The sequence below is a fragment of the Cavia porcellus genome, unplaced genomic scaffold (genome assembly GCF_034190915.1).
Source record: "Cavia porcellus strain 051 isolate PalLab524CR breed Dunkin Hartley unplaced genomic scaffold, mCavPor4.1 scaffold_8, whole genome shotgun sequence".
In the NCBI taxonomy this organism is placed as follows: domain Eukaryota; kingdom Metazoa; phylum Chordata; class Mammalia; order Rodentia; family Caviidae; genus Cavia; species Cavia porcellus.
Genome location: NW_026947491.1, coordinates 44,241,566 through 44,269,172, shown reverse-complemented (window position 1 = coordinate 44,269,172; position 27,607 = coordinate 44,241,566). Strand labels below are relative to the sequence as shown.

The 27,607-nt window shown below is 50.8% G+C and overlaps 1 protein-coding gene across 2 annotated transcripts; it reads left to right on the top strand.

Moving 5' to 3' along the window:
- Nucleotides 1-110: 110 nt before the first annotated feature.
- Krt78 (keratin 78) lies at nucleotides 111-27,342 on the top strand. 2 transcript variants are annotated; one of them, XM_023567686.2, is made up of 10 exons: nucleotides 111-267; nucleotides 20,152-20,294; nucleotides 20,707-20,921; nucleotides 21,824-21,884; nucleotides 22,324-22,419; nucleotides 23,201-23,365; nucleotides 23,725-23,850; nucleotides 26,228-26,448; nucleotides 26,803-26,837; nucleotides 26,917-27,342. In XM_023567686.2, the coding sequence occupies exons 1-10, from the start codon at nucleotides 258-260 to the stop codon at nucleotides 27,195-27,197; spliced, it is 1,353 nt and encodes a 450-aa protein (XP_023423454.1). In that variant the 5' UTR covers nucleotides 111-257; the 3' UTR covers nucleotides 27,198-27,342. The 2 variants fall into 2 exon arrangements, with proteins under 2 accessions (XP_023423454.1, XP_003476321.1); XM_003476273.4 differs by lacking the exon at nucleotides 111-267 and having other exon boundaries at nucleotides 19,896-20,294.
- The last annotated feature ends 265 nt before the right edge of the window (nucleotides 27,343-27,607 follow it).

The window sequence follows — 27,607 nt, the reverse complement described above, 5'->3', positions numbered from 1 at the left end:
TGGTTCTGCCAGGCTCTTACATGATCCCTCCTGGGGCAGAGGCACTGGGCCTGCTCCTTTTCCTGGATCCACACAGTGCCGAGGTACCTGTGTTCTGTGCTCACACTAGCCCCTGGCCTATTTCTATTCTTCTCCATGTTGGGGGCTGGTCTGTGAGCTGGCATGGCTTCTGGGGTGACACTGTTCAGTCTCTCAGGTTCATCCTGGCTCCAGGATGGGGACAGAATGGGGGAAATAAAGCAAAATCCTGCCTGAAAATGGAAGGAGGTGAGTACAAAGGCTCCCAGGGCAGAGCTGGCACGACTGCACTGGAGGCAACGACAAGCACTTAGTGACCGTTTAGATCTGGGCGTCTGGGCAGGCATAGGGGCAGTGTGTCCGGCTGTGCATACTTACAGAGACCATGTGTGAGACCCCAGTGGGTGGGTGGGGTCTGGGACACTGTGTTGCAGCTAGGAATGCATTTTTGAGTGGTGGTGTGCCGAGCGTTGTGAGGAGGACCATGAGGGAGCCTGGATGTGTGTTTTTTGCAGTGTGGTGCTTGTGCTTGGGGCCCTGTGTGCAAGGACAGATGACTGTTGCTGAGGGGACACTAAGGGTGGAACAATGTGTTTGAAGAGTTGTAGCTCCAGGTGTGTTTTCTCCCTGCCACCAGGAAGTCACCTGTGCCTACCAGGCCTCAGTAGTGTTGGGTGAGAGGGAAGGGGCCGGGAGTGAAGGGGGGCTCTAAGTTGAGCTGCCCCTTCCCAAAGTCTGGCCAGTAGGGCCCCCTCCCAGCCCTCAGTTCTGAGGTCAAGTTCTCTGCAGGCCAGGCCCACTACAGGCTTGCAGAGAAATGGGTTAGGTGGGGCCCACATGCTGAGGTGGCAAGGCTGGGAGAGGGGGTGGGGCTGGCGACGACGTGCTGGAGCAGCGGGCAGCCTGTTCTGTGCTGAGCTGGCAGCTGGCACTGGGAGCAGGCGGGGCCCCACCCTAGCAGGCTGGGGCAGGCAGGGCAGGGCCTGTCCTGGGCAGGGAGGGCAAGAGCTGATGGGGGCAAGCCCAGGCCTTGTTTTTGCCAGGTTGGAAGGTGGGGGGGGCAATGGTGTGTGCTGGTGGGGATCCCTTTAGTGGTGAGACAAAATGTGTCACACTTGGGGGCTGAGAGCACTGAGATGTATTTCTGCATGTGCATTTGATGTGTGCGTGCATGTATACTCCTGCTGGGAAGGCACAGTGGCTGTGTATTTGTGTTGGCCCCAGACACAAGCATGAGCATTGTTCGTGGCTGTACCTCTGTGGGAAGATTGAGTGCCCCAGTGACTGTTCTGTGGGTACTGGTTGTGAGAAAGGCTTTTGTACATCATGTTCAGAGAGGACACTTTGTGAGTTAGTGCTCAGACTTTTTTTAGGTCTGTGTGTGCGTGCATGTGTGTTTGTGCATGAGCGGTCCAGATCTGGGGCCCAGAAGGTACTGACCTGTCCTCCGAGTGGGTTGGAGAGTGGGTGGGGTGCTGGGGTTTTAGGCTGGAACTTGAGTGGATCTGGCTAGGCCTTGGCCCGATTTGTTTCTGCACCTTTACACCTTCACCTCATTCCTCTGTCATCCTGCTTTTATGTAATGACTCTACAGATTCCTTTATATCTTTGTTGTATGTCACACAAAACATATATTTGTTCGTGCCCATAATCATATGTAGCTATGAGCCTGTGCATCCCCCCCACCACTGAGTATATGTTATGTCGAGCAGTCACTGTGTTTGAGCTGACAGTGTCACTCCTAAGCTCTCTCCCTGCTGGGGACCTGGCACACCCTGTCGTGTCTTCCAAAGCCCACATGTGCTGACACTTGGCTTCTTTCTGCTCCCCACCCCATTCCCTCTCACAGGGATCAGGGATCTTCCCGTGGGACAAGAGATCCTGGGAAGTTGAGAACTGGGCCTCCGTGTGGATTTGGTGGCCCCCACGTTTGTATTAGTATAATGGGGGGAGCAGAAGGCCATTACTAGCTAGGGAGTTGAGAGGACATGGAAAGAGCTTTATCTCTTTCTCCTTCTTCTATACTGGGAAGTGAACCCAAGGCCTCTACACTGAGCTACACCCCCAATTCTTTTTACTTTATTTTGAGACAGCATCTCAGTATGTGTGTGAGACATATGTCAGTACATCTCTAAGTTGTCCACGCTGGTGTTAAACTTGTGATCCTCCTGCCTTAGCCCCTTAAACTTCCCAGGATGATGGGTCCTGCTGAGCATAGATTTTAGACAGCCTGAGGTTCAAAACCACTCTCACATTCTGTTCCAGCATAGCGTTGGACAGGCCACCTTCTGGGCCTCAGTTTCATCTCTATAAAATGGGGACGTTGTTGATTTGTGGAGTTGTTCTGAGTAGCATGAACTTCTTGTATACGGTTTGGTATCTAGCTTTTTCTTTTTAGGGGATTCCTGTGAGGTCTTGTTAGTCACTTTAAGATCTTGTAGGAATGGTTGTAGGGACTGGAGGGGATGCCTACAGAGTGATTTACAGGATAGCATTTGGTCTCTGCCCTTCAGGGGCCCTGATTATGCAGGTGGGCAGAATTGGAGCAGGAGTCTTCCCCCCAGGTATCTCCTGGCAGGCTGGGGCCGCTTCTCTGAGACAGAGGCATAGAATTGATGTGTGGGGTGGAAGGTTGCAGAGATGATCTTGAAATGCTGATCATGGAGTGACTGCAACATGCCCACTCCAAAAGGCCACAGTCCATCAGCTGGACCCACAGAGATGGCTGAGAGGGAAGACACAGGCGACAGGCATGCAACCTAACTTCACCACTTCACGGTGGGACGCAGATCTCTAGGTAAATGCTCCTCCAGGTGGGCAGCGGGATGAAAGCGCGTGTCCCCCTCGCCCCTGGACACAGGGCGGGGCAGGCTCTCCCTGCTGACTCAGGCAGTCCGGGTTTAGCGGGAGGGGCCGAGGTTCCTGAGCCCGGGCGCGCGGCCAGTGGCAGGGGTGGGGTGGGTGACTCATCGCGGGACTGGGCGCAAGCGGCGCCGCCCTGGCCCCGCGGCCGTGGGAGCGCTGCACCCAGCCAATGGGCGCCCGCCACACTGCCTACCGCTGGTCCCGCCCCGCCCTCCAGCCGCCCCAGCCTGTTTCCCAGAACCCCGCCCCAAGAGACCTTGCGTTGGTGCCTGGCCAGGTCTGGTGGTCGCTGCCTCCAGAGGGGGCTGGTGGCAGTCAGCACAGGGCACTCAGGGAACTCGGCGAGAGGTCTCTGTACCTCCTTGTCGGTCCCGCGGATTGGGAGCAAAGGTGGCCCTGCTTCTGCTCTGGTTCCTCTTTGTCCCCTCTGAGCTTTCCTAGATTGTGTCTTCCGGACCCTCTGCCCTTTCTTCGGGGGTACAGCTCACCTCCTTTGCTTGGCTAAGGGACTGTGCTGGCCAGAGTTTGTGTCTGAGCCAGCACCCACACCTGCTGCAGAAGGTACAGTCACTGTTCCTAACTCTGGTGACCCCGGCTGCTGGCCATCCTGGTGCTGACCCCTGCTGTCATATATAATGTGACACACACACACACACACACACACACACACACACACAGATTTAGACCATACAGACACACAGATAACACACAGAAATACGTGCAGATTTTAGGCCCAGATTATCATATGTGTACACATGAGCAAACAGACACTTTGTGCTGTAAAGACAGATCATTTCAGCTCTGTCCCTTCCTAGTGATCTGATTTTGGGTCAGTTACTGAATTTCCCAGCTCCGTTCCTTCCAAGTGATCCAGCGTTTGGTCTGTTACTGGATCCCTCAACCTTGTTTCTCTCTCCGTAAAACGAGGAAAGTTGGAGAATAGTTGAGAAGATTACAGGAAAGTGCCTGGCACATCAAAGCGAAACCTCAATAAACAGTAGCTGTGATTATCGCCCCCACACACAGTGGACACAACAATCTTCACATACACACAGAGTGCGAATGTGTGTACAGCTACATATTAACACAGGTGTATTTGCACAAAGATACACAGACATAAATAGTGCCCCACCCCCCAAGGAAAGGTGCAACTCTCGGAATCATAAAAGCAAGTTTTACTGCCTGGGGTGTGGTGGGAACCAGCACCCCACTGGGCGGGGTCTGAGGCCTCCCGCGTCAGGCGGTGCCTGCTCTGCCTGGGCTCCCACTCAGCCCTGGGGTCAAGACGCCTTATTCCCCAACACACCCTTTCTTTCTCCACTACTGAGAGCAGTCACCCTATCCTTTCTCCATTATTGCCTGAAATCAGGTTTTGCTCTCACCCAGTAGCCCAGGGGTGGAGTCCCTCTGTGTACCCTATGTGGTTATGGGTAGGTCAGGATGGCCTGGCTTTCCAGGGAAGTTAGGGAGAATCCTGTCCCCATTAGTCCTCTGGGGTAGTGACTTCTGGGTCTGGGGATTTAGCTGAGCAGCCTCAGGAGCAGCCAGCAGGGAACCACTGCTTGCTGCTGGAAAGGCTTCACTAGAGCCTTCTACTGTGCTTGTGCTCCTGTCTGATCTTCACCTTTCCCTGGAGCTGGGAAAGTTTGAAATTGGTTCTCTAGAGCCAGGGAGAGCTAAAAGGAATCCCTAGTCCTGGGCTGGGAGTGAGGAGTGAGCACCCCTGCCTGTGGACCCTTGACCACACCAGCCTGGTCTTCCCTTAGTATTTTCCCATTGCTCCAGTGTTTCCTCCAGTGAACACTTGAGGATACTAGAGAATCCTGGTTCCAAAGGCTGTCAGGACTGGCCCCAAGTTTCCAGAGTCCACTCTGAAGTGGAGAGGCCCATGACAGAGAGGTCACACAGTGATTCTGCAGCAGCAACAGTTAGATCAAAACTGAGATTCTTGCCTCTGTTTAGAAAGGTACTGAAACCCAGTGTCCCCTTCACACCCACAGTCTATTTTCTTGGTGAAGGTTTGTGCTGCTTCTGGGCTGTCTGATGCTGGGAACTGTGGTTGGAAACCAGAGCAAGGAGGAACTCTATCTTGTCTGCTGGAACCCCCAGCTTGATAGGAAAGCAGGGTGTCAGACTCTGGCAAAAGATACATGCAAAGATGGAATAGAACATTCCAGGCAGAAGGCTCTTGCTGTTTCTGGGGCTTTGGCAGGCAACTACCTGGAGAAGGGTTGTGAAGGAGAAGAGGACATGGAGAAACCAAAAGGATGGGATCTGGACTGTGGGGCTGTAGGTCTTAAGGGAAGGGGTGATGGGGCTCTGCTGCTTCTGGCTCAGGGTACTGGGTTCTGGAGGTTGGCCATGAGGGAGCAGGTGACTCTGCTTAGAATGTTGGGCACAACTGCATTGGCCAGAGGTAGGCCCAAGTACCTTGCCTGGGGCTTGGTGTAACTGAGGCCAGACACTAGTAACTCTCAGGGCCTGCTCTCCCTGGGGGAGCTGGAAGCACAGAGATGATTCTACCAATGTCTTGCCAATCTCTACTCCTTTGCTGGACACCTCGGGCCAAGTTGCTCAGGCCAGCTGGCCGTCAGTATCCTTGATGTGTCCGCCAAAAGGGTCTTTAGGCTTCTCAAGTATCTAGACCCCTTCTCAACAGCCCCTATGTCTCTGCCTTCAGATTTCTTGTCTCCCTTTGTCCCCTAGGGCTTGGATGAGCCAGAAGGGTGGGGCTCCTGGTTGGCAAGACTCAATTTTGCTGGCTGGGAGTTTTTCAGGGTGTTAATTAAAAGGAGCCACCCAGAGAGAATGACTTCACTTGTTCACACACACACCCTTCTGCCCTGCCCTCCCTTGTGCCCCCATTCACATGCCGGGGCCAAGCTAGGGGCGGCAGGTGGAGGAGCCCAGCATCTAGACAGGAGCATTTGTGCATGTCAACAACAAAGTGCAGCCTCAGAGCATTTTTAGCATATTTCCCCCCTATTCAAATGTTGCTTTCGCTGCATTTCACTGGCTGAACTGGATAGGCAGAAACTGACTCTGGAGGGGGAAGGAGCTGAGTGGCTCCCAGGCCTTTCCAGTAACTCCACTGCTGCAAGGAAGCCCCCTCCCCCGCATCCCATGAGAGCAGCCCATTTCCTGCAGCCTTCTCCTTGTGGGACCAGCTGGAGGGGCCACCTGTAGTAGCTGAATAAGGTTCTCTCCAGGACTTCATGATCCCTTCTGCTCCCCAGACTCTTCCCAAAGTGAAAGGCAATCCTCCTTACTGCTGAGCTTCAGGATGAGCATATTGTGTCCCAGGTGGGAGCTGTGCAGGTCTCTGATATCCAGAGAACTGCTCAGTACACCCCTCCTGGACCCTTCAATCTTGGCTACTGGGGGACGAGGTTTAAGTTTCTGGGCTGTGCCAGGGTTTGGTGGGACTGTCTCCAAGTTCCCTGGTGCCAGGGAACACTAGGGCCTATGGGAGTTGAGGGCGGCAGCTGCTGAGCCAGCTGCCCAGAACAGGAGCAGGCACGAAGGCCGGTTCTTCGCCGCCTCTCTTCATTCCGGGATTGACCTGTAGGGGTCGCCCTAAGCCAGGCTTCCTGCAGGTGGCCCAACAACTGGCCTCTTCAGACTCTGGGTCCCATCTCAGACCACATGGCCCCTTAAGTCGGGATTCTCCTCTTCCTCCATGGTTCTATAACCCTCAGGAATCCAAGAAACGGCATGGGGGAAGGAACAGAGACAGTGCATTATCCAGGAGACAGGAATGACAAGTGTTGGTGGCTGAACAGAGCACATACAAGTGTCATGCAAATGAGCCTGGCTGACACCAGCTGGTACCAGGGCTCAGAAACCCTCTTCAGCAGCCTGGGGTGAGGAAGGAATCATCAGCCACTTCCCCATTCACCAGGCATGTGCTGAATGAGCGGACACCTCCCTTAAATGTCACAATAACACATAGGCAGGGGCCATTACCCTCATTGTACGTAGGGCTCCCAAGGGGCTGCATTAATGTTTCACAGTCTCTTTTTCTCTGTATAAATCAGGTGTCAAGTGAGTTTGAAAGTAGCATAACAGGACAGTCTCCAGCCACACCAGGAGAGCAGGATTCTCCTGGGAGGCCCCTGAGTACTGGGCCTCTGGTCTGTGTCTTGGTACAAGACTCACAGAAAGCAGCTTGTGCGTGGGAGAGACCTCACCAGAAGTCATGTTGGTGCTTTCCCAGTCTCCAGTGAGCAGCCTGTCTCTCACTAGACCTAGAGTCACTGCTGACTTGTTTTGTCCTTTTGTAGGAGTTTTAGTAGTGTAGCTTCAAAGCCATGTTCACAGCATGAGCCCCTTAGCCTGGGCATGAACCAGGATTGCCAAGGAGCTTCTAAAGACAACTTGATGTAGTTTCTGTGCCACCCTCTTGCAGAGGTGTGGGAATTACAGGAGGCACTTGTTACTTCCCTGTTCCTAGAGTCCCAGAGAGAGAGAAAAAGAATGTGATTTTTGACATTGGTTCTTCTTGGCAGTTAGCTGGGCCTGGAAAACCCGGGACTACTGGTACCTTAATCCCATCCCCCACCCTCTCCTTTACCTACCGTGCCCTGGCATCCCTCCTACACACCAGCCTGCCTCCTCTCTCCTCACACTCCGGCCAGCTGTCTGTTCTCTGTGCCTGTCCCTTTGGACACCTTGGCTGGCCACTTGAGAGTCCTACTGAGTTTCTCTTCCCCACAGGCCCCGGCATTTGAGTATGCCTTCCTGTTTCTGGGAATGAAGTCTTGGCACGTTCCAGAGTTTGGGTTGCCAGGAAGCTGCCCAACATCTGGGTTTCTTGAGTAATAAGAACTCTGGCTCCACGTAGTCATGATCCAGGCCTTTTTGGGGCAGTAATGTCTCAGGAGTACTGGGACAGTGGGCTCAGCTATTGGCCTCTGCTTTCAGCAGTCTTTGCCAGCTGCCCAGTCCATGGTTCTGTCTTTGGTCCATCTTATCTGAGTTCCTCTCTCTGTCTTTCTCTGTCTCTCTCTGTCTCTCTTTCTCAATTTCCCATTCCACTGGGGAGAGGAGAAGAGCAGAGATGCTGAGTTGAGCTGCAAAATAGACAGACATGTTGGCATGGACCTTGGTAAGGCTTTACAGACAGACCTCAAATTCCCACTCTGCCACCACTGGTTGTGAGATCCTGGACAAGATATTTAACTTGACTGAGTCTTAGTTTCCCCATCTATAAAATGGGGTTAATGAGAGCTATGATATGTGATGCACCCGGCATGTAGTAGTTGTGCATTAAGTGATCTTAATAAGTAGTATTAACAACTGAGACAACCTCTTGAAAGAATGGCCCCGAGAGGAAGGGTCCCTTTTGACCTCTTGCCCCTCCCTGCTTCCAAGTGACCCTTTCTCCCTGGGATTCCAGACCCTTAGGCATGCTCTTTCCTGACTTGGCTTCTAATGAGACACATATCGGGGTGGGTGGGTGAGACACTAGCTCCTGGAAGGGAGGGGGATGTTGGAGGATCTGAAGCTGCCCTGTGATGGAGCTGTCTGCTGCCCAGCTAGAGCTTCCCTGGACTGATGGTTGAGTGCTCGCTGAGCCTGGAGAAGAGTGACATTTTCAGTCAGAGGTTGGAAGCTGTTTCAGGCACGCTCAGAGGCCCTGGGGAGCAGGGCAGAGCCATCAGGCCAAGCAGGGAGTGGGAAGGGCTGTGTGTGAGTCCTGCCAGCAGGGAACATACCTGGGCAGGGGCAGGTGTGGGGTGGGGCAGCTGCTGCAGGGTTCCTTTCTGAGTTTCGATCTATGGAACAGGTTTGAGGTTGGTCTAGGTGGAGCCAGTAGCTTTTCTTCAGAAAATCTGCAAGTTTTGCAAGAAAAAAATTCTAGTCTGCTCTAGCATCAGCGGCACTGATCTTCTGCTTGGGCCACTGTTGTCTCAGGTGAAGCTTCCGCAGCAAAATATGTGTGCCCAGAGTGGGGTGGAGAATGTGGACATTCACACATAGTGCTCATGACTGCACTTTTACACATTCAGAGCACACAGCCCTGACTTACACTCCCATACCTGTACCCTCTCACACACACTTATGCCCTGAGATATACTCACGGAAGATATGCATTCACCTCCATCCGGCCACACACAAAATCACACTGCACACTCACACAAGCTGTGCATTCACAGCTCCTACACTTTCATTCCTATACACATTTGTAGTCCTACCCAATCACGTGTGATCTCTGCATGCTCACACTCAGGTTGTCATTTTCATTTATAAATTCCTTACCACATACCCTGGCATGTTCATACAAATATGCCTGTATGATTTATCTGTCTGTCTGTCTGTCTCACGTCTCAGGGTCAACAGAGACAGGCAAGGTACTCTTTAGTGAGGTGGGTGATGGGGTTCCAAGGTCCTTTCAGTGATAAGAGCTAATAGTTGGAGGACTTTTCCTGTGCTACCTGTCCCATCTTGTTTAACCACAAAACTTCCCTATAAGACTGGAATTGTTATCCCTTCATTAAAGATAAAGGGCACAGAAAGGTCAAGTCACTTGCCTGAGATCACGTGGCAAGGAAGGAGTAGAGGAAGCATCTGAAGTCATGGCATCTGTCCCCTGACCCTTAACTCGAAGGCCTCTGTCTCCTTGATTCTTTCTCTTTTTACTCTAGCTTCCAGGGAGTCATGCCGTGTTGTGACGTGCCTTGGTTGGCCCGGTGGCAGCTGGGCTTTTTGAAATCCAGAGAAAGTCATAGGTACCACTGTGGCTTTAAGGCCCTCTTAATTTGAGGCCTATTGGCTTTATTTCTACATTAAAATCAGGTAGTGGAGGGGAAGGGACTTCCAGGGATGTCCTGAGCAGCCTTTCATAAGGTGCTGCTGCCCCACCAGCCTCCTCCCTGCTCCAGGCCAGTCCTGGCTGCAAGAACAGCAGCCACCTGCAGGGGGAGTCGAGAGCAGGAAAACAGGCCTCTTCTCCTGTCTGGAAAGCTGGGAATGGGGCTGTATCTTGGAAAGGCTTGGGAAGGTGTGGAGATCAGGAGCAACTGGACTTTGGTGCCTATGAGCCACTGATTGGCTATCCTTGGACTCCAGTGTGTACACTTGTGCGTATGAGAGAGAGAGAGAGACAGACAGACAGACAGACAAAGAGGAGGAGACAAAGACGGGTATGGGCTTTATCTGTTTTGTTTACCACTATATTCTCTATTCCCAATACCAGAAATTATACCAATTCCTAGTATAATGGATACATATTGATGGAATAATGTTCAAAGGTATTTGGGCATAGAATAGTCTGGAAGGTTATACACCAAAATATACAGTGGCTACTTCTAGGTTGTAGTGTTTTTGGAAGAGGTTTATTTTTTTTCCTAATTTTATTGGCTATTGTAAATTTTCTAGCAATGAGACGATAATATTTGTATAAAGAGAAGGAAGTGCTACAAGGCTTAGAACTTTTTCCCTTCCACATGTTCAAAGCAACAGGCCCCAACTTTAAGATACTGGGCAGTGGGTGGGATTTGCCAATTCTGGCCCCTCTGGTCCCCCAGCAACATCCCTCTGTCCTGGTTCCCCCCTTCCCACCCACAGCTTCAGCTGGCGCTGCTCCCGGGGCTTTCACGCCATCTTTACAGGCAAAGCCATCCAAACAATGGGCTGAGCTGACTCAGGAGCTGGTGGCGCAGCACCCTGCCCGCTGCCAGGCCAGGCTGGCAAGCAGGTGCCTCTGAGGCCAGGAGGAACCCGGCTGATGTTGCAGCAGGAAGGATTAGAGTAGATCAAGAGCTTCCTGACAGCACAGGAGGCTGTCACAGGTCACCGAGGTCACAGAGCCAGGCTTCTGTCCTGGAGCGTAGATGCTGCTCCTTGTTACCTAGAGGGGCTTGCTGCCACATCTGGAGCACTGAGCAGCATGCACTGAGAAGCTCCTGGTCAGTGCGCATGGGTGGGTGGTGGCACGGACGAGCTTGTCTGAAACAGGGGGTGTTGAAATCCCACTCTGTGTTTACACCTTAGTCACAGGGTCTGGTCCAGGCTCTCTATATTGCAGGATAAAATGAGCCCTAACTTACTGAGTCTAGAGAGTGATCCCATCCTTGCTGTGTGACCTTGGCAGGTTGAATTTCCTTTTCTGGGCTTCAGTTTCTTCACAGTGAAACAAGAGTGCTGTACAAGATCTCTTAGGCACCACCGCCCTGTCATTCTGCAAGTGGCAAGTGTCATGCCCATGCTGGATGGGATTGCTGGCGGGTTGCTCACTAGCTGTGTGTCATTTTGTCTTTTGAACTAGAGTCCACATTCCCCAGAGGCAGCGGAGTCTGTCCTGTTGCTGTATCCCCACAGCATACACACGGCTGGCCCGCAGTAGCTTGAACCCTCTTGCCTGACCTGTGGCCTCAATGTTGCTGTCTGCTGTCCTCATGCCCTCTGGTCCTTGCCTTACCTGCACACATCTGGCTATGTCCTGACCTTGTCACCATGCCTGGAGGCTCCTTGTGGGAGCACATGTTAATGATGGGGGCTTAGGGATTAGTCATTAGGGGAATTTCCTAATTTTCAGGATAGTTTGGGAGCAGTGCCTCAGTTCTCCTTTCCAGCCTGCTTCCCAGAACCTCTCTCCCTGGGAAAAGCTGTCCAGCCTAAGTTTTTGTCTTCTCCCAGACCCGACATCAGATGCTGCTTCTGGTTCTGCTCTCATTTTCATGGGTTTGTTGAGCTCAGGCATGGGAGCTTTCTAGATTAGCCTGGGGGCAGTGATCCCAGGGCTAAATTCATTTTATATCATAGTTTCACGTATGTTCACAACACCCCTGAAATGTCTCAATGCAGTGTCAGCCTCTCTACTGTGATGCACTTCTGTGTTGGTTGAAACCCACCGAATGACTTTGCAATTCATTGATGGGCTATAACTTGTACTTTTAAAATTATTCTTCTTTCTGATTGAAGTTCCTTGGGGACAGGGCAAAGTCTTGCCCCGATCTCAGGTCCAAGTCAGGGCTTTCTGAGTGGGAGGGAGGCTGGTGAGAGGCTGAGAGGCAGGGAGGTGGTCTGTGTGGGCTACACCCCATCTCCCCTTGTATAAGGCCCTGTGGAAGGAGTCTTTCTGTCCCTTTCCAGGGGAATGCGGGGAACTTTCCCCTACAAGCTGTCTTTCAGCCTCCAGTAGTTGGTTGGCCATCCTTAGCAACATGCCTCATAATATTTGCCAGATCAAGAGCTGTTGCTAGCAGCAGGGCACCCAACTGGCTGGACCTGATTGATCAGAGTGGCAGTGGTTATGTGTGGAGTGCAAGACAGGCATGTCTGGGCCCTCCACTCAAATTTCCTGGTCTGAACACCTCCCTCTTCACCTCTCACGGGCCCCTGCGCTGTGTCCAGGAATGTGTCTGACCATCCTAGTCTGGGGCAGTTGCCCCTCCACAAGCAGGCTTCCGTCTTCCTCACACTGAGCCTAGAGCATGCTGGAGCTGGCTGGTGTAACTGGAGAGATAGAGTGGTATCTCTTTCCAACTCTATTCTTGGTGGCATTATCTTGGTGGCTTGAAACCAGCTATGGCAGAAGAACTGACACCATGGGAAATGGCACATGCTGTAGAACAGATCTGCCTCCTCTCCCACAAAGAGCCAGTTGTGTGACAGCCTCACACACTGCCCCAGTCTGGCACCAAGGCACTGTGTGTTGGCAACCTGGCTTTCCCAGCAGAAGGAGCAGGTGTCTTCTCTGACCCCAGCCTGGAGCCCCAGGGAAGTTTCTGGTTATCACTGTTAAATAAGGAAGCATATACACACCCATAGAGCATTCTAGAGGCTGTGGTGGTTTTCCTGAGAAGACAGCCTGGGTACTAAGTAAGTTCAGAGGACCTGGGTTCTCATTCCATCTTCATCTCTTTGTATTTTTGAGATCTTGGCCAGTTGCTTTTGTTTCTGTGTCTCAAGAGTGAATAAAAGTAATATTCCCTCCTAAATTGTGGTGAGGCAAGGAGGGAGGGGTCTGCAAAGGCTCTGCACGTGACCAGTACTCAGAGGGCCCTTCTAAAGGGAGAAGGGAGACCTGTTTGATGTGCAACCTAAAACATGAAGTGGTGCATGCAGACTGGTTGTTATTCCACAGCTTGGCATTGTCTTTCCTCTCATCCTCTGCTTGGAACCTTAAGACTACACTTAAACCAGAATCCTTGGGCAAAGTCCTACAAACCCTTTGTCTGGGAGCCCTCTGGCTTGGGACCACCCTCCTTGTGGGCTTGGAGGTCTACTTTACTGTGGGTTACCCTTGCCTGCTACAATAAGCCAAGGTCCCCAGTGACTGCCACCTGCCCTCAGCACCAGTTCAGCAAGGAGAGCAGGGCCCAGCTGTTCCTAGCCCAGCAGGCAGAAGGGCATCAAGGCAGAGAATGGAATGCACGGTGTGGTAGGAACAGAGTCTTTAATCTGCTCCCTCATATCTCTCCTGCCCAGGGGTTATTAGGCCTATTTAAAAAGGGCAAATGGTTACATCTGTTCTTGCCCTCACTGACTTTGGGGAAAATTGGGGCCTTCTAGTTTCAGGACAGCAAACTACATCAGCACTGGCTCAGAACACAGGTCGGGCTGAGATGATACCATTGCGTTTTATATGTTCACAGTTACACTTTATTTGACTATGAACTAGAAGCTACAACTGGCATGTAAAAGCACTTTTGGGGATGTGATTACTCAGGATCAGATCAAGAAAAAAACCGATCTCGTTTCTATTCTATGTAAAGAAAAAATCTTAAGTGACTATGACAGAGGGCACAGGTCATATGTGGATGATAATGTTTGGGATAGTCAGGATATTCTGGGTTAGAATCTGGCATGCAATTTTCAGTTGTAAAAGCCAAAGCCTGGGGTGAAAACCCATGGTGTGTGGATTTGGGGCAGTGACCGAGCTACCTGTGTTGGAGGAGGAGGACTGGCTGAAGACAGGGATAGGAAACAGTAGACTTTTCTGACCAGCCCTCCTCAAACAGCACGGCAGTAGCACCCCTTGGCTAGCCTGGGAAGGACAGGGAATGGATAAGTGTGGCACTTCAGCCTTCCTGCCACCCCACAGGGCTTCATTCCTACTTCCCAGTCTTCTTAGCTCCCTTGTGCCCAGGGAACTGTAGGAAGCCCAAGGGACTTTCATTTTTTCTGAACACGCTGAGCATGAGAACACTGGCTACTGCTCTTTTGGGAAGATCACCCAGGCCCCCGGATGTCTCCTCCACACAGCCACAGTCAGCGTTTCCACCACTTCCCTGCACTGACTCATTTTCATGAAGCCCTCTCCCCATTTGGCACCTTGAAAAGGCTTCATAAGTACTGGGTAAGTGGAAGGATGTTGAGGAATGAGCTTCTGTTTTGTACCTGCTTGGGTAAGTTCTGGAACAGCTTGGGTAAGCTGTTTCACCTCTCTCTGAAGAGCCAGCTTCAGTTGGCCAAGCTGCCTCTTTCATACAGGCATTCCTGGGGCTCTAAGAGGGGGTGGTGAAGGCCAAAGATCTGGAAACCCAGCTACTTCTGTCCACATTCTGACTCGGCCACTTACTAGCTGTGTGATCTTGGGCAATTTATTTGTTCTCTCTGGCCTTACTGGAGGGGTCCCCTTTCTGTAAGATGGTGATAATAATAGCATCTACTTTATAGGTTGTTAGGATGGAATGTTTAATATATGTAAAACTGACATGTAACCCCAAAATGCTTACTATAGGTAAAGTTCTTAGGCTGAAGCTTGTTGTGTAGGTCTTGCTAATTTTCTTTATCATTGGATAAAATAACTTACTGCCAATGTTACTTTGATATTTACTGAAGATTAACGAAGGCTCTCTAGGATGCAGTGAGATATTGTTATATATCCTCATGTCCTTTCAGGCAAGATGGGAAATTAAAGTCTGAAAAAAAAAGCCATCAAAAGCATAAGCCAGTTGATTCCCAAAAAGAGAGCGGGCTTCTGGTTAGGCCGTGCCACATTTTTTCCTCCGAACTCTGGATCAAAGTAGAAAGGGGAATTCCCCACTCTCACACTCTCATGTCAATTTAACAACCAAGGTAGTTCCTCTCAAATCCTCCCTCTTCTGTCTTTTTTTTTTTTTTTTTGAGGGGCATGGTGCTTTAAACCCAGGCAGCTACATCCTTAGCCCCGTGGATTTTATTTTGAGATAGGGTCTTGCTAAGTTGAGCAGGCTGGCCTTGAACTTTTGACAGCTTGTTTGGAGATCCTAGCAGAGGAGTGAAGCTACTCATGTACCCTTGCTGGAGGAAACCATCCTCCTCTATGGCAGGGGGTGGTCTTTTTCTGATCAAGCTCCCGACTTTGCAAACTGTGAGGGGGAAAGGGGACACCCGTCTAGCCAGTCAGATCAGCCAAATCAACTCTGGCAATCAATGGGGTGATGGATGTTGCAGCCAGATCACCCTCACATCCTGGCCTTGAACTTTTGATTCTCCTGCCTTAGCCTCCCGAGTAGCGAGGTCTGCACACATGTGGGTCTGTGCCCAGCTTCCTCTCCATTCTTGGTTTTCTGTGTTTATGTGTGTACCTCCCATGGAACAGGGTGTTTAGTCTGGGCCTTATTTGTCTCAAGCCTTCTGTATCACTTACCTCTGTGTTCAGTCAATAGTGGATGCGCTTACACAGGCCTGTGCACGTATGTGAGCTTGCACACAGAAGCTTGCTTCTCAGATGTGTGGCTTTTTCACAGATGAAGTGGGCAAGTGGGAGTTGGGAAGGGATGACTAGTGTTTCAGGGAAGAGAGCTGAAACTTACGAGATTCTCCAGAGGTTGAAAGATGGTAGGAAACCAACAAAGGAATCCCAGTGGTGATTCACTCAACAAATGTTTATTGAGCACTGACCGGGTGCCAGGCGCTTAGAAGATGCAGAAGTGAGCCTAGGAGACAGAATCCTTGCTGTCACGGAACTCACAGTCCAGCGCAGAGAGACTGACAAACAAGAGTGAGTAAGATAGAGGGCACGCTCGGAAGGGATGGGCGTTAAGTATGAGGTATGACCAAAATACAGGGTGAATGTTTAAAACATCTTATTACAGGAAAAGACACGTTGTCATTAGTCTCCCTAAACTGGTGCCCTTTGCTTTGAACACACCCCCATGTTCTTGTCACTTTTGGGAGCAGTTCTGGGAGTTCTTCTTCAGGGGTGTTTTTAGGAAGTGTGATAAAAAATACCGCAAATGCTACTGCCGAGGGCCTTCCAGTGGGTGGAAAGGCAGCTCACAAAAACACGGCAGCGGGTCCTCATTCACTTCATTCGTAGCATCTGGCACCGAGTGACTGCTGGGTCCTTCCCAAAGTAAAAATGGCCATGAAAGGTAAATGTTTTGAATGCATTCAGGACATTTTGAGATAGTCACAGCAGTGTGACTAAATATGCTCCTGAGACAGGGCTTCCAGAACTGCTTCGGAAAGAGGCAAGAGAGGGAAGGAGGTGGGAGAGGAAGAGAAGGAACAGAAAAGAATTAAGGTGTATTACGTGCGTTTATCAACTCATGACAGAAATATAGCCGCTATGCACTGCAAACATGTATTAATAAAAATAAACATTAAAAAAGAGAAAGTGGCAAGAACAATGGGAAAGGTATGTTTGAAGCAAGGGGGGGTATTTTGAGGAGGATTAATGGCAATGTGTCTTTTATAGTAGTAACATTTTAAATTTAAAACATTCACTTCATGTTTTGATCACACCTCATAGAAAGAAATAAAGAGGGCGGGGAGAGTGGAGGGCATAAGAAGTGGCAGAGGGATGGCTTTAGGGTGGCCAGGGAAGGCGGTTTGTTTCTTTTTTCTTAGTGCATATTAGTTACATAGAATAGCGGGTTTCATTTGGTATATTCACAGGTGCCTGTAACGTACTTTGCTAATTTCCACTTCCATTATCTTCTTTGCCCTGCTCCTCTCCTTCCTCTTCTTGCCCCACTTCATCTTCTCTGCTAGTCTCCTGAGGAGGTAACTCTTGAATAAAGGCCTGGAGGAGGTGAGGGAGCAGCTTGTGTGAGTAACTGGGAAGAAGTGATCTGGGTCTAAAGAGTGGAAACAGCAAGTGCAAAGGTCCTGCAGCAGTATTCTGGCATGTTTGAGAATAAATTAGAGATTAAACTAGGTCAGGTATTTTTTGGGCCTTTTCTGTACTTTTTTCTCCTTACCATACTTAAAATTAAAGATTTGTCTAATTACTTGTTTGAAGTCTGTTTTCCCACCAGACTTTCAGCATCTGTGACTCTCAGCACAGGCCCAAGCACATAATGGGTGTGTAACCACATTTTGTTGAACAAATCACTACATAACATTTGGGGGCAAAATCAGCTGTCTAAGTGAGAACACACTTGAGAGCAGTTACGTAGAGGTTGGGGAGTCTTAGCTATGATCAGGGTTGAACTTTGGGTGCAAGAGGGGCTCTTGGAAGCTACCTGAAGCTGTGCTTCTGGGGCCTTTCCTGGAGGCTGGGCTGGGCCAGAGAGGGGTTAGAGAGTGATGTGGGGCTGAGGGTGGTTACCTGGAGCAGGAGAGAAGGGAAGTCAGAACCTATTAGCACCTCTGAACGGCTCTATACTGACACGTCCACAGTGTGAGCCCTTTGTAGTTTTTCTGCTGCAGGATTGAAGTCTTGCTGGTCTCCTTTGTGTGGGAGAACCAGTAATGAAGTGAGTGGGGCCTAGCTCCCGTCCAAACAGTTCACCTCTGCATGCTTGCTTAGAGGATTTTCCCCATAGGGGAAGCATCTGGTACAGCAGTTTGCAAATCCGGGGACTCAAGAAGGTCCTTGGGAGTGACTGTCATCAATCCAAATTCATCTGTTCGGAGTTGAGGGTATAACTCAGTGGTAGAGTGTTTGTCTAGCATGATTCAGTCCCTAGCACAGGGAAAATAGCCCCCTCATCTTGTCAAACAAATAGTTACTGATGCTTAGTGGATGCCAGACCCGGAGCTAGGTGGAGTGGTGGTCCAGGTGGACACAGTGAGATTGTGATCAAGTGTCTGGTGGTTTTTCTAAGAAAGTTTGAGGGACAGTGAGAAGAAGAGGGAAAAGGTTTATTTAGAGCTGTTCCAAGTGGCCATGGTCTGAGCTGGGTGGGGGTGGTGGCTCCAGCCTGAGTAGTTGTGTGGGTGGCCTTGGGCAGATCCCTCGGTCCCAGCATGAGGGCCAAAGCAGACTTTGAGGTCACCTGGTGCAACCCTGTAGGTTACACAAGGGTGCGAAATGTACACCCTACCCCACACCCTGCATGGCCTTAGTTCTCAACTGTAAAACTAAGGTATTGGGTCAGGTGACCTCGGAACTCCTTCCTGGCTCTTGTATTTTGTAATATTCTAAATATGGGGAAGTTGCACACAGGTGGATCTGCTCCATGCCAAGTGTGGCTTCTGGTCTTAACGCTGAGAGAGAAGGGCAGCAGAGTTCAGTCCCCGTGGTCCTTTGTCACACGCACTCCTGGGGCTCAGCAGTCAGGCCCAGACTTTGCCTCTGAAAGCGGTCCCCAAGAAGTGTTCTGAGCGCTGTCCTGTGACATCCAAGCTGTCTCCCAACTCTTCGTTCTCCCCACTGCCTCCCTCTCCTCAAGACTCCCAACACGCTCCTGAATCCTCCCTCTTCTCTTCCTCACTGGCCCCACGCGTCTTGAGGTTCTTTGCTCTTTCACTGAAGGTCTTGCCTCTTCCCCCTCATTAGTGTCACTCAGCGCTGCTGCTGAGTGGCCTGGGGGAAGGAGGAAGAGGTTTAGAGTCCTTTGGTGGGAGAGGACATCTGCTCACGGTTTTTTGGTCTGGGGCAGAGCACCTGTGATTGCCCTGATTGCTGAACTGGACTTCTTCATAGCTCAACCACTTGAATGTAACATAGAAACGATTCCTGAATGTATAGCCTTGCCACTTGAATGTAGTGTGCTGAGTCTGTCTGTTGTGGCTTTGCATTGTACTGCTAAAGATTCCAGTTTCCTACCCTCCAAATGCACCAGATTCTAGCTAAGGGGTGGGGGACAGGGAGAAATAGCTTGTGTACCATGAAAAGATGTTGTAGACATTCCTTAAGAATCAGTCATCCAACTCTGCAGGGAGGCATCTAAATGTAGGTTGCCAGACACCCTTCCTTTGGGGACCTTCTGGGGTAGGAGGTGGTAGTAAGATACCCCTGGGTATTTGCTCTCCAAGACAGAATCTATCCTGTGGGAAACCTCAAACTCCCTGTTTTTCTCCTACTACCTAAGAGTTTTTTTCTAAATGTGCATTTAAGTTTGGAGCCTGGGTACTTCTGATGTGTGCCCTGAATGTGCAGAGCTGAGGCCTAGGTGGACTGGCTTGTGTAGGGAGGAGCAGGGATGCAGGCAGGCTCAGTGCAACCTACAGGGAGATGCTTGCCTTGAGTGGGTGGGGCCTTCTGGCTGATTGCTGGGTTGGGCTAGAGGAGGGACTAGGACACCCTGCTTTTCTGTGACATTTCCAAATCCTGGAGTATCTTTTAGCTCATGATGGTAACAGCACGTCTGCTGTCCTCCTCCTGGTCACAGTGCTGCACCCAGGCTTCCTCCCCCGCCTCTTGGAGGGAGAACTTCCCTTTTGAGTCTTCATTTTTCCCTGTCTGGCATCTCAGAGTGCTCGAATGCCTCATGGGAACCCCACCCTCTCTTCCTCTGCTCTGAGAAAAGCTTCCTTCCTTCCTCATTTTCTTCTCCAGGAAACCTTTCCTGAAAGGTCCTCGATGTCCTTGCTCAGGGCTGGCCTTCCTCATCATCCACTGCTGTGGTCCAGGGCTTTGGCTGCTTGCTTGTCTTTGAGGCAAGCAGGCCCATCTCTCCCACTGGCTGGCGGCTCCCTGGGCTGGGCCTGGGTCTTCTTCTCCTTTGGGCCCTCAGTGTGTTGGGTACCTATTACCCAGGTGCGTCAGAGTAAGTCAGTCAGAGCCAAGTAACAGATACAGTCAGGCCAAGAGCATCTTGTTTTCAAGGCCCAGCCCAGGTCTGGGAGGGGATAAAAGTCTCGTGCTGGGGCCCCAGGGCAGGAACAAACACACCTTGTCCATCTGTCCAACTGCCTGCTGCTGTGTACCTGCTGTGTCTGCCATGTCTCTGTCCCCGTGTTGTTTCCAGAGGGGCTTCAGTGCTCGTTCAGCCTGTTCTGCTCTCTCAGGAGGCCATGCCAGGCGCAGCTTCAGCAGCAGGAGCCTCAGTTCTTCCCGGGGATGCCGAGGAGGCTCTCGCGGAAGGCCTCGGGGGTTTCAGGGAAGGCTGGGGATGTGGTCCAGGGAAGGGATTGGTGGGTCTGAGCCTTCCTTGTGTCCAGGGGGCATCCGAGAAGTGACCATCAATCAGAATCTGCTGACTCCCCTGAAGATTGAGATTGACCCCCAGTTCCAAGTGGTGAGGACACAGGAGACCCAGGAGATCCGCACTCTCAATAACCAGTTTGCTTCCTTCATTGACAAGGTGAGGGTCAACTCAGCTCAGCTTCTGTGTCTGTGACTCTGTCTGAGGAGAGGCTCTCGATGGACTGGAAATGGGAAGGTCTGACCTATTTCTACTACTTTCCCAATCACTTCTGCAACAAGGGAGTCTTTTCCGAGGTTTAAATGGAGTGTCTCTGGTTATGCCAAACCTGTTCCATATCTGAGGCTTAGGGTTGGAGAACCGCTGGCCAGCATGGGAAGACCCTTCTGTCAGGCTGGCCCATCATTTGGATGTGCTCAGGCTCTCATGAAAGAGCACGAGGTGTCCTGCATAGGCAGAGTGGGAAGACAGGGGACAGTGTTGCTGACAGAAATGTCCCCAAAGCTTGATTTACTGGAAGCCATGCCCAAGAGTCCCTAAGGAGCCTCAGAGATGCTGTCCTTGGCTGCAGGTTCGGTTCCTAGAGCAGCAAAACAAAGTCCTAGAGACCAAGTGGCACCTGCTGCAGCAGCTGGAGGTGAGTGACAGCCCCCAGAGCCTGGAGTCTGTCTTTGAAGCCCACCTGGCCCAGCTCAGGAAGCAGTTGGAGCAGCTGCAGAGAGAACGAGGGACCCTGGATGCCGAGCTGACAACCTACCAGAAGCAGGAGGAGGAGTATAAGGCCAAGTAGGCAAACCACAGTTCTCCTGGGGGGGCCGGGAGGGCTAAGATCCATCTGAGGCATCTCACGTGCTGAGTCTTGGGGACACATGCCTGCCTCTTCACTCCCTGTGTTGTGTCCCCTTTAACAACTCACAGAGCCCCACCTGCTGCAGGCCAAAGAGACACCACAGCCTTCCTGCTTGCCTTGTGGAAGGGCAGGGTGACCTCTCTCTATGGGACTAAGATCTATTCATTCCTATAGGCCTCAGCCATGGAGGCCATGTTTCTGGTCAGGCCTGGGAAGGGCTTATTCAAACAAGGCCACAGTGGGGTTTTCTTGAGAAATTCCTGTTTAGCAGGTTTTGGGCTAAAGTGACTCAGATGTTCTTTGGTCTCAGAGTTGGAAGGAAATCAATTTAGAAGGACCATCCCTAGACCCATGATATGATTCACAGCTGGGCTGTGGTTAGGGTTAGGGCTCCTTACCTTAGTTAATTGGTGGTGACAGGAGACTTGTGCTGGAGAGACTGTGAGCATAGGTGGCCATGTGGCCCTGGGCAGCCATTTTCCCTCTTCCAGCCTCAGTTTCTACAGATGTACACTGGGAAAAATGTCATTTTGCTTTGATAAAACTTGAGTTGCCTACCACAGATAGTGATTGTAAGTAGTAATGAGAAAAGACACTTGAAATGTGTCCTAGAAACCCAATGTGGTCTCCTGTCATGGGCACACTGGTGGGAAGGGTGGCCCAGGCACATAGCTAGGATGTGACAAAGCCTCTGGTCAGGAGAAGAGTGAAGGGTGGTCATGGGTCCTGCTGTGGGGCATGTAAATTTGAGGAAGTTTCTGTCAGAGAGGGAAGTGGGGACAGGGACCAGGGGCTTCATTCTTGCACCTGACTGTGTCTGTTTCTACTTCCTTGGCAGGTACGATCTGGAGGCCCACACTCATGCCACGGTGGAGAATGACTTTGCTGTCTTCAAAAAGGTGTGTGTGGGAGTTCATGTGTCCATGCAGATTCTGAGCTCTTGCCATGCCTGGAGCCTGGTCATAGGCTGGGAGAGGGTGAAAGCGCTTCCTGATTGAAGATGTGCCATTATTTTCCCTTCCCATCAATCCCTGGGGGTGGGGTGGGATATGGGACAGCTTACAGGGAGCCCAAGAGACCCAGCTAGGAACCAGCTGGGGAGCTCTGGAGTCACTGCAGGAGAGGGTGGAGTGGGAGAGGAGGAAGCAGACTTGGTTGGTCTTCATCAAGGGGGGCAGTGTCGGTCAGTGCAGGGCAGGCTGTGCTGGAGAAGCAGGGAGGGATCTCTGGAGATGTGATGGCTGGGAGTTAAGCAGTGGGTGCACAGAACTCTGGAGCTGGTTTAGGGCTCACAAAGAACAAATGGTGGCTACGTGGATTCTTTCTCCTTGTTTCCAGGAAGTGGATGGGGCTTTCTGGAGCAAGATGGAACTGGAAGGGAAACTGGAGTCTCTGAGAGAATTGTTTTGCTTCCTGACACATCTGTATGAAGAAGTGAGGATCTGCTAAGGGCATGGGGAAGTGATGAAGGGGACAGGGTGGGCTGGGGACTCTCTGTGGCGATGCAAGAGATTAATTAGGATGGTAAACCTCTTAAGTGGCTTAAGTCTGTGGTCATTCAGGCCTTTGACAATCACTGAAAATTTACTATGTGGGTTGCTAGGTACTGGGAGTACACCAATTAATAATCAGACAAAACTCACAAAGTTTGCTTTCTATTGGAGATGGAATAAATTTAGCAAATGAATAAATTACATAGTATGTCTGAAGGTGATCAATGCCATGGATAACAGGGAAAGGAGAGTGGAAAATGGGGGGAGGTAGCAGTTTCAAACAGGCCTTACTTAGGAGATGGAATTAGAGTGAAGATTTGAAGGAGGGGATGAAGGTCACCATGAGGGTGGTTTTCTGGGGTTGTAGGCAGAGGCCGCAGCCTGTAGCTGGGACACTGGTGTTGAGGCAATGCAGGGAGGCCATCTGAGCTGGAGCAGCAGGAGCCAAGTGAGGCAGGAGTAAGGTTGGGGTCAGGGAGTGATGGGGCATATGATTCTGAGCCTTGCAGGCCATTTTCCTTTAATGTCCAAGTATCACTAGAGACCATCTCGTTGATCCTTATTTTCAAATAAGGATGCTGAGCCCAACAAGGCAGCTATGCCCAGTGTGCATTAGGTGGCAAGTTGGTGAAGCGTGGGCAAAAATTCTAGCACCCTTCCCCACTGAGGGCCCCCTCCCTGAGGAGGGGGGGATGGTAGCACTGAGGCAGTCTTCCCTGCAGGAACGGAGCCAGCTGCAGACACAGGCGGGCGACACATCTGTGGTGGTGTCCATGGACAACAACCGCTGCCTGGATTTCAGTGACATCATCGCTGAGGTCCGTTCCCGGTATGAGGAGATTGCCTGCACGAGCAAGGCTGAGGCTGAGGCCTTGTACCAGACCAAGGTACTGGCGCTGGGAGGTGGCACGATGCTGGGAACTGCTGCTGGGTCTCCATGTCTACAGCCCAGGGTGCTGACCCTCCTTGGTTCCACTGGGGCCATTCTGATAACCTTCCTGAAGGACCAGGGTTGGCTGACTGGGAACCTGGCCCCTCTCCAGAAGGGAAGCAGGGGAGTGGAGCCATGGAAGACAAGCTTGGACTTCAGCAGGCACATCCTTGTGCGCTGGTCCCAAACTATTAGTCCACAAAGGGAAAAGGAGGATGTGAGGAGGCATCTCTAAAGCGGGATGGAGCTTCCCGTGCAGTTGAGGTCAAAGGTGGTGGTCTTCTCATCTAGTTGTGTCCCCTGTGTTCCTCCTAGTACCAGGAGCTTCAGTCATCAGCCCAACTTCATGAGGACAGCATGAAGGAAACCAAGATCCAGGTGTCCCAGCTGCAATATGAGATCCAGAAGCTGCAGAGTCAGATTGACAGCCTCAAGCGCCAGGTCAGGTTGCCAAGGCCCTTCCAAGAGCTCTGCTCCTGTGCCTCACCTTCCCCAGCTCTGGGACTCCCTCTCCCTGGCCAGGCTTTCTAGAAGCTTTGTTCACAAGTCCTCGCTTGATTGATGGCTGGGGCTCTGGATCATTTGGGATGGGAAGAACCTTGAGGCTCTTCTAGCATGAATTTTGCCTTCCTCCTGCAAATCATAGGCTACACTTTGGCTTTTCTGGCACAGCCTTACTACACAACCCAGCCCAGGGAACTGTCATATTTGTTACTGTATATTTTGCTTTCAACTTCTTGGGCACAGGGTTAATTTATCTCTTATCTCTTCTTTTGACTCTTATTCTTCAAACATCTGGAAATCTAGGGCATAACAGTGACTTTTGGGTCTCCTATTGGGGAAGAGGAGTGCTTAGAGAACAGATTAGAGTGGGGGGTTAAACCTTCTTAGGTACTTGCCTCACAAGAGGAGGCTGGTCTTCTGGGAGAGCTCACTCCCAGATGGGAAGGATATGACTTACCAATTGTCAAGTATCTGTGCACTCATATTTCTCAAACCCAAAGGATTGGCTTTGTGATTCATGGAGGATGGCAAAAAGAGACAGAGTTAGGTGGGTCTCCAGCACTGCAGCTGGATTCCCAAGTCACATGCAGCCTTTCCATGTGTAAGCATGACCCTCCAGGAAGTACCTTGGAGCAGGCATGGGCCAGTCACCTCATTTTAGATCTTCCACTGATTGCCATTGAAATGAGGTGCAGGATCTGAGATGAATAGGACCTGAGTCTAGCACTTAATTTGCTTCCTCAGTGGAAACTTTGGTGTGAAATCCCCTATGTGTCCTTATGATGCAGATTCCTGGGCTTTGTGTCAGAATCTCCAAGCCTGGGTCCCAGAAACCTAGTGATGCTGAAGCACATGGTCCTTAGATCCCAGAAACCCCCTAAGGAGGATCTATTGGGTGTCCAGGCCTGGAGTCGCAGCTCCTAATCCATAGCCATGCACCTTTCCTATGAATCCCTCTTCAGGGTCAAGTGGCTCTTCTTTTCGCAGAAGCCTGGCAGACTGAGGTCCCCTGTGCCAGGGCCTTGTGTGCTGGTTATCAGCTGTTTTCGGTTGGGGATGTGGGTCTGTGTTCTGCCACCCATTACCTTACTGAGTCTCATCTTATTCAGGTATAGAGTGGAGATGATGTGCCCATGCATGGGGTGCTAGTGTGAGGATGGAATCATGGAACCTTTGGGGAACCCCTTCTCTTCTGAATCTGATATGAGGGTGAATCTGCTGTAAGGCAGATAGGCAGCTGTCTTCCTCATAATTTCTTCCTGGATGGGAGAGTAGACACAGGGACTATATTTTTCAAACCAAAATTTGAGGCAGATGATTTGATATTCTCTGAAAATGGGTCAACCATTTGAAACATGACCATGATGGCAATCAAGAGGAGATCTGAGAGCTGGGCATGGTGGCACACTGCTGTAATCTCAGTACTTAGGAAGCTGAGGCAGAAGAATCATTTGCAAGTTTGAGACAAGCCTGGTCTACAAAGTGAGCCCAAGGCCAGCCTGAACTGCACAGTGAGATCCTGTCTCAAAAAGACACACACACACACACACACACACACACACACACACACACACACACGATGAGACTTGAGGCCAAGGATCCATATAGGACAGGAAGATGGTTAGGCATCCTGGGAGAGAGAATCATTAAGTTTTGGGAGAGAGAGTCATAAAGGGACAAAAGAAATAGGGAGATGCCAAAGGAGGTGTATTAGTTTTCTAGACTGTTGCACAAATTACCACAAATTTGGTGACTTAAAACAACAGAAATGTATTCTTTCACAGTTCTGGGGTCTGCAAATCTGAGCTCAGGTTGTTGGCAGTGTTATGCTCTATCTGGAGGTGCTTGGGGAATCCCTTCCTTGCCTCTTCCTAGATCCTGGTAGTGTCAAGACTTCCTTGGTTAAGTGCTTCATTACCAGTATTTGCTTCACCCAGTGGCTTTTCTCTGTGGCTTTGTCTTTTCTAATAAGAATACCAATCACTGCATTTAGATCTTAGCATAAATGCAATATGTTATTATAATGAGATCCTTAACTAATTATATTAGTGAAATTCCACTTCCAAATGAGACCACATTCTGAGGTTTGGGGTAGACACGAAATTTTGCAGGACCACATTCAAGCCTCTATAGCAAAACAAGGAAACAGGGAAGGAATTCTTCCCTTGGGAATGAGAGAAGCTGGGGTGGCCATGATAATTTTGAGATCCTGAGATTAGGATCTATGCCAGTCCCCAGATATGTCTGCAGTGGGTACTTTGGAGGCTGTGCTGGCCACACAGCCACTTTCTTCCTCATTTCTGCCCACTTTCAGAATGCAGACATGCAGTCGGCTATCAATGATGCTCAGCAGCACGGGGAACTGGCCCTCAAGGATGCCAAAAGCAAGCTGGATGAACTTGAGGGTACCCTGAGAATGGCCAAGCAGGACATGGCCAGGCTGCTGCGAGACTATCAGGAACTAACGAGCACAAAGCTGTCCCTGGATGTGGAGATTGCTATGTATCGCAGGCTGCTGGAGGGCGAGGAGAACAGGTGAGGCAGCTTGGACGAGTGGGAACTATGTGCATGGGTGGGGGAGGAGACGGGATGCCAAGATAGGGCTCCCTTTGCTGAAGTGGATTCTAAGAGATTTTCTGGCACTGTGGGTCACTAAAGGGACCCATCTCCACTGATGGATTTTAAATTGGGGATGTAGGTTCTATGTGCTGAGAAGATAGCTGAACTGCTCCTAGAGATGCGATGCTGGAGCAGGAAGATGAGAAGTTTGAGCCCAGTCTGTATAAGTTAGCAACTTAGAGAGATCCTGCCTGTAAAACAAAATTTTTAGACACCTGGGGGAACAGTCTTTGCATCCTTTCTCATTTCTTCTTGTCCTTTCTCCCCCAGGATGTCTGGGGAGTGCCCCAGCCAGGTGATTATCTGTGAGTATCAGGGGACTTTTAGAGGGGGAACTCCATGGGTGCTAAGGACCCTTCTGATACCCTGGTGCATTTTTTGCAGCCATAGTGGGAGACAATGCCATTGTGCCTGGAGGAGTTGGTGGCAGCCAACAAAGGGGCACTTGTGGATTTAGAGGTGGGAAAGACACCTTTGGATATGGCTGCTCCAGCGTTGTGACTGGAGGCTTCAGCGACACCCTGGGCTCTGGTCAAGGCCCTACTTCGGGCTCCTGCTCTGTGTCTGGCTCTGGCTTCAGCTCTGGCTCCAGCTCCAGCTCCAGCCACCATACTATCCTGAAGAAGACAGTGGAGTCAAGTTTGAAGACATCCATCACATACTGAGTGTCCTGGTGACCACTTTTTCCTGGACCCACCAGCCCTGCTCCTACATTGTCCTCCAGCTCATAGCCAGCCCTGAATCCACTGCCCGCCTCCTAAGCCAGCCCAAGGGAATTCTGAGAAAGTCAATAAAGTCCCACCCACCTGAGTCCTGAGTGCCTGCTGATCTTGCTTTGCTTGGGGATTTGCATCTCATTCATGTGCAACCTCCCTACTTCAACCGCCTCTCCACAGGGTGCATGGTGCCCCATTCTCCAGCCAACCAATTTCCTTCTCTCCTCTTTGAATTGGCTTATATAGACTATGTACTGTACTCCAGAGATTGTTCTTCATGGGGAAGGGAGAGGCTAAAGACTCACTGACCAAAAGCTAGAGGTTGGAACCAAGAGACTGTCACCTTCTGTCCTCTTTCT

Excerpts from the sequence above, each read along its gene's own strand:
- Krt78 (XM_003476273.4), top strand. The coding sequence starts at position 19,932 with ATGTCTCTGTCCCCGTGTTGTTTCCAGAGGGGCTTCAGTGCTCGTTCA. Across the intron at positions 20,295-20,706 it reads TTGCTTCCTTCATTGACAAG|GTTCGGTTCCTAGAGCAGCA; the intron begins GTGAGGGTCAAC and ends CCTTGGCTGCAG. Across the intron at positions 26,449-26,802 it reads CTGGAGGGCGAGGAGAACAG|GATGTCTGGGGAGTGCCCCA; the intron begins GTGAGGCAGCTT and ends TTTCTCCCCCAG.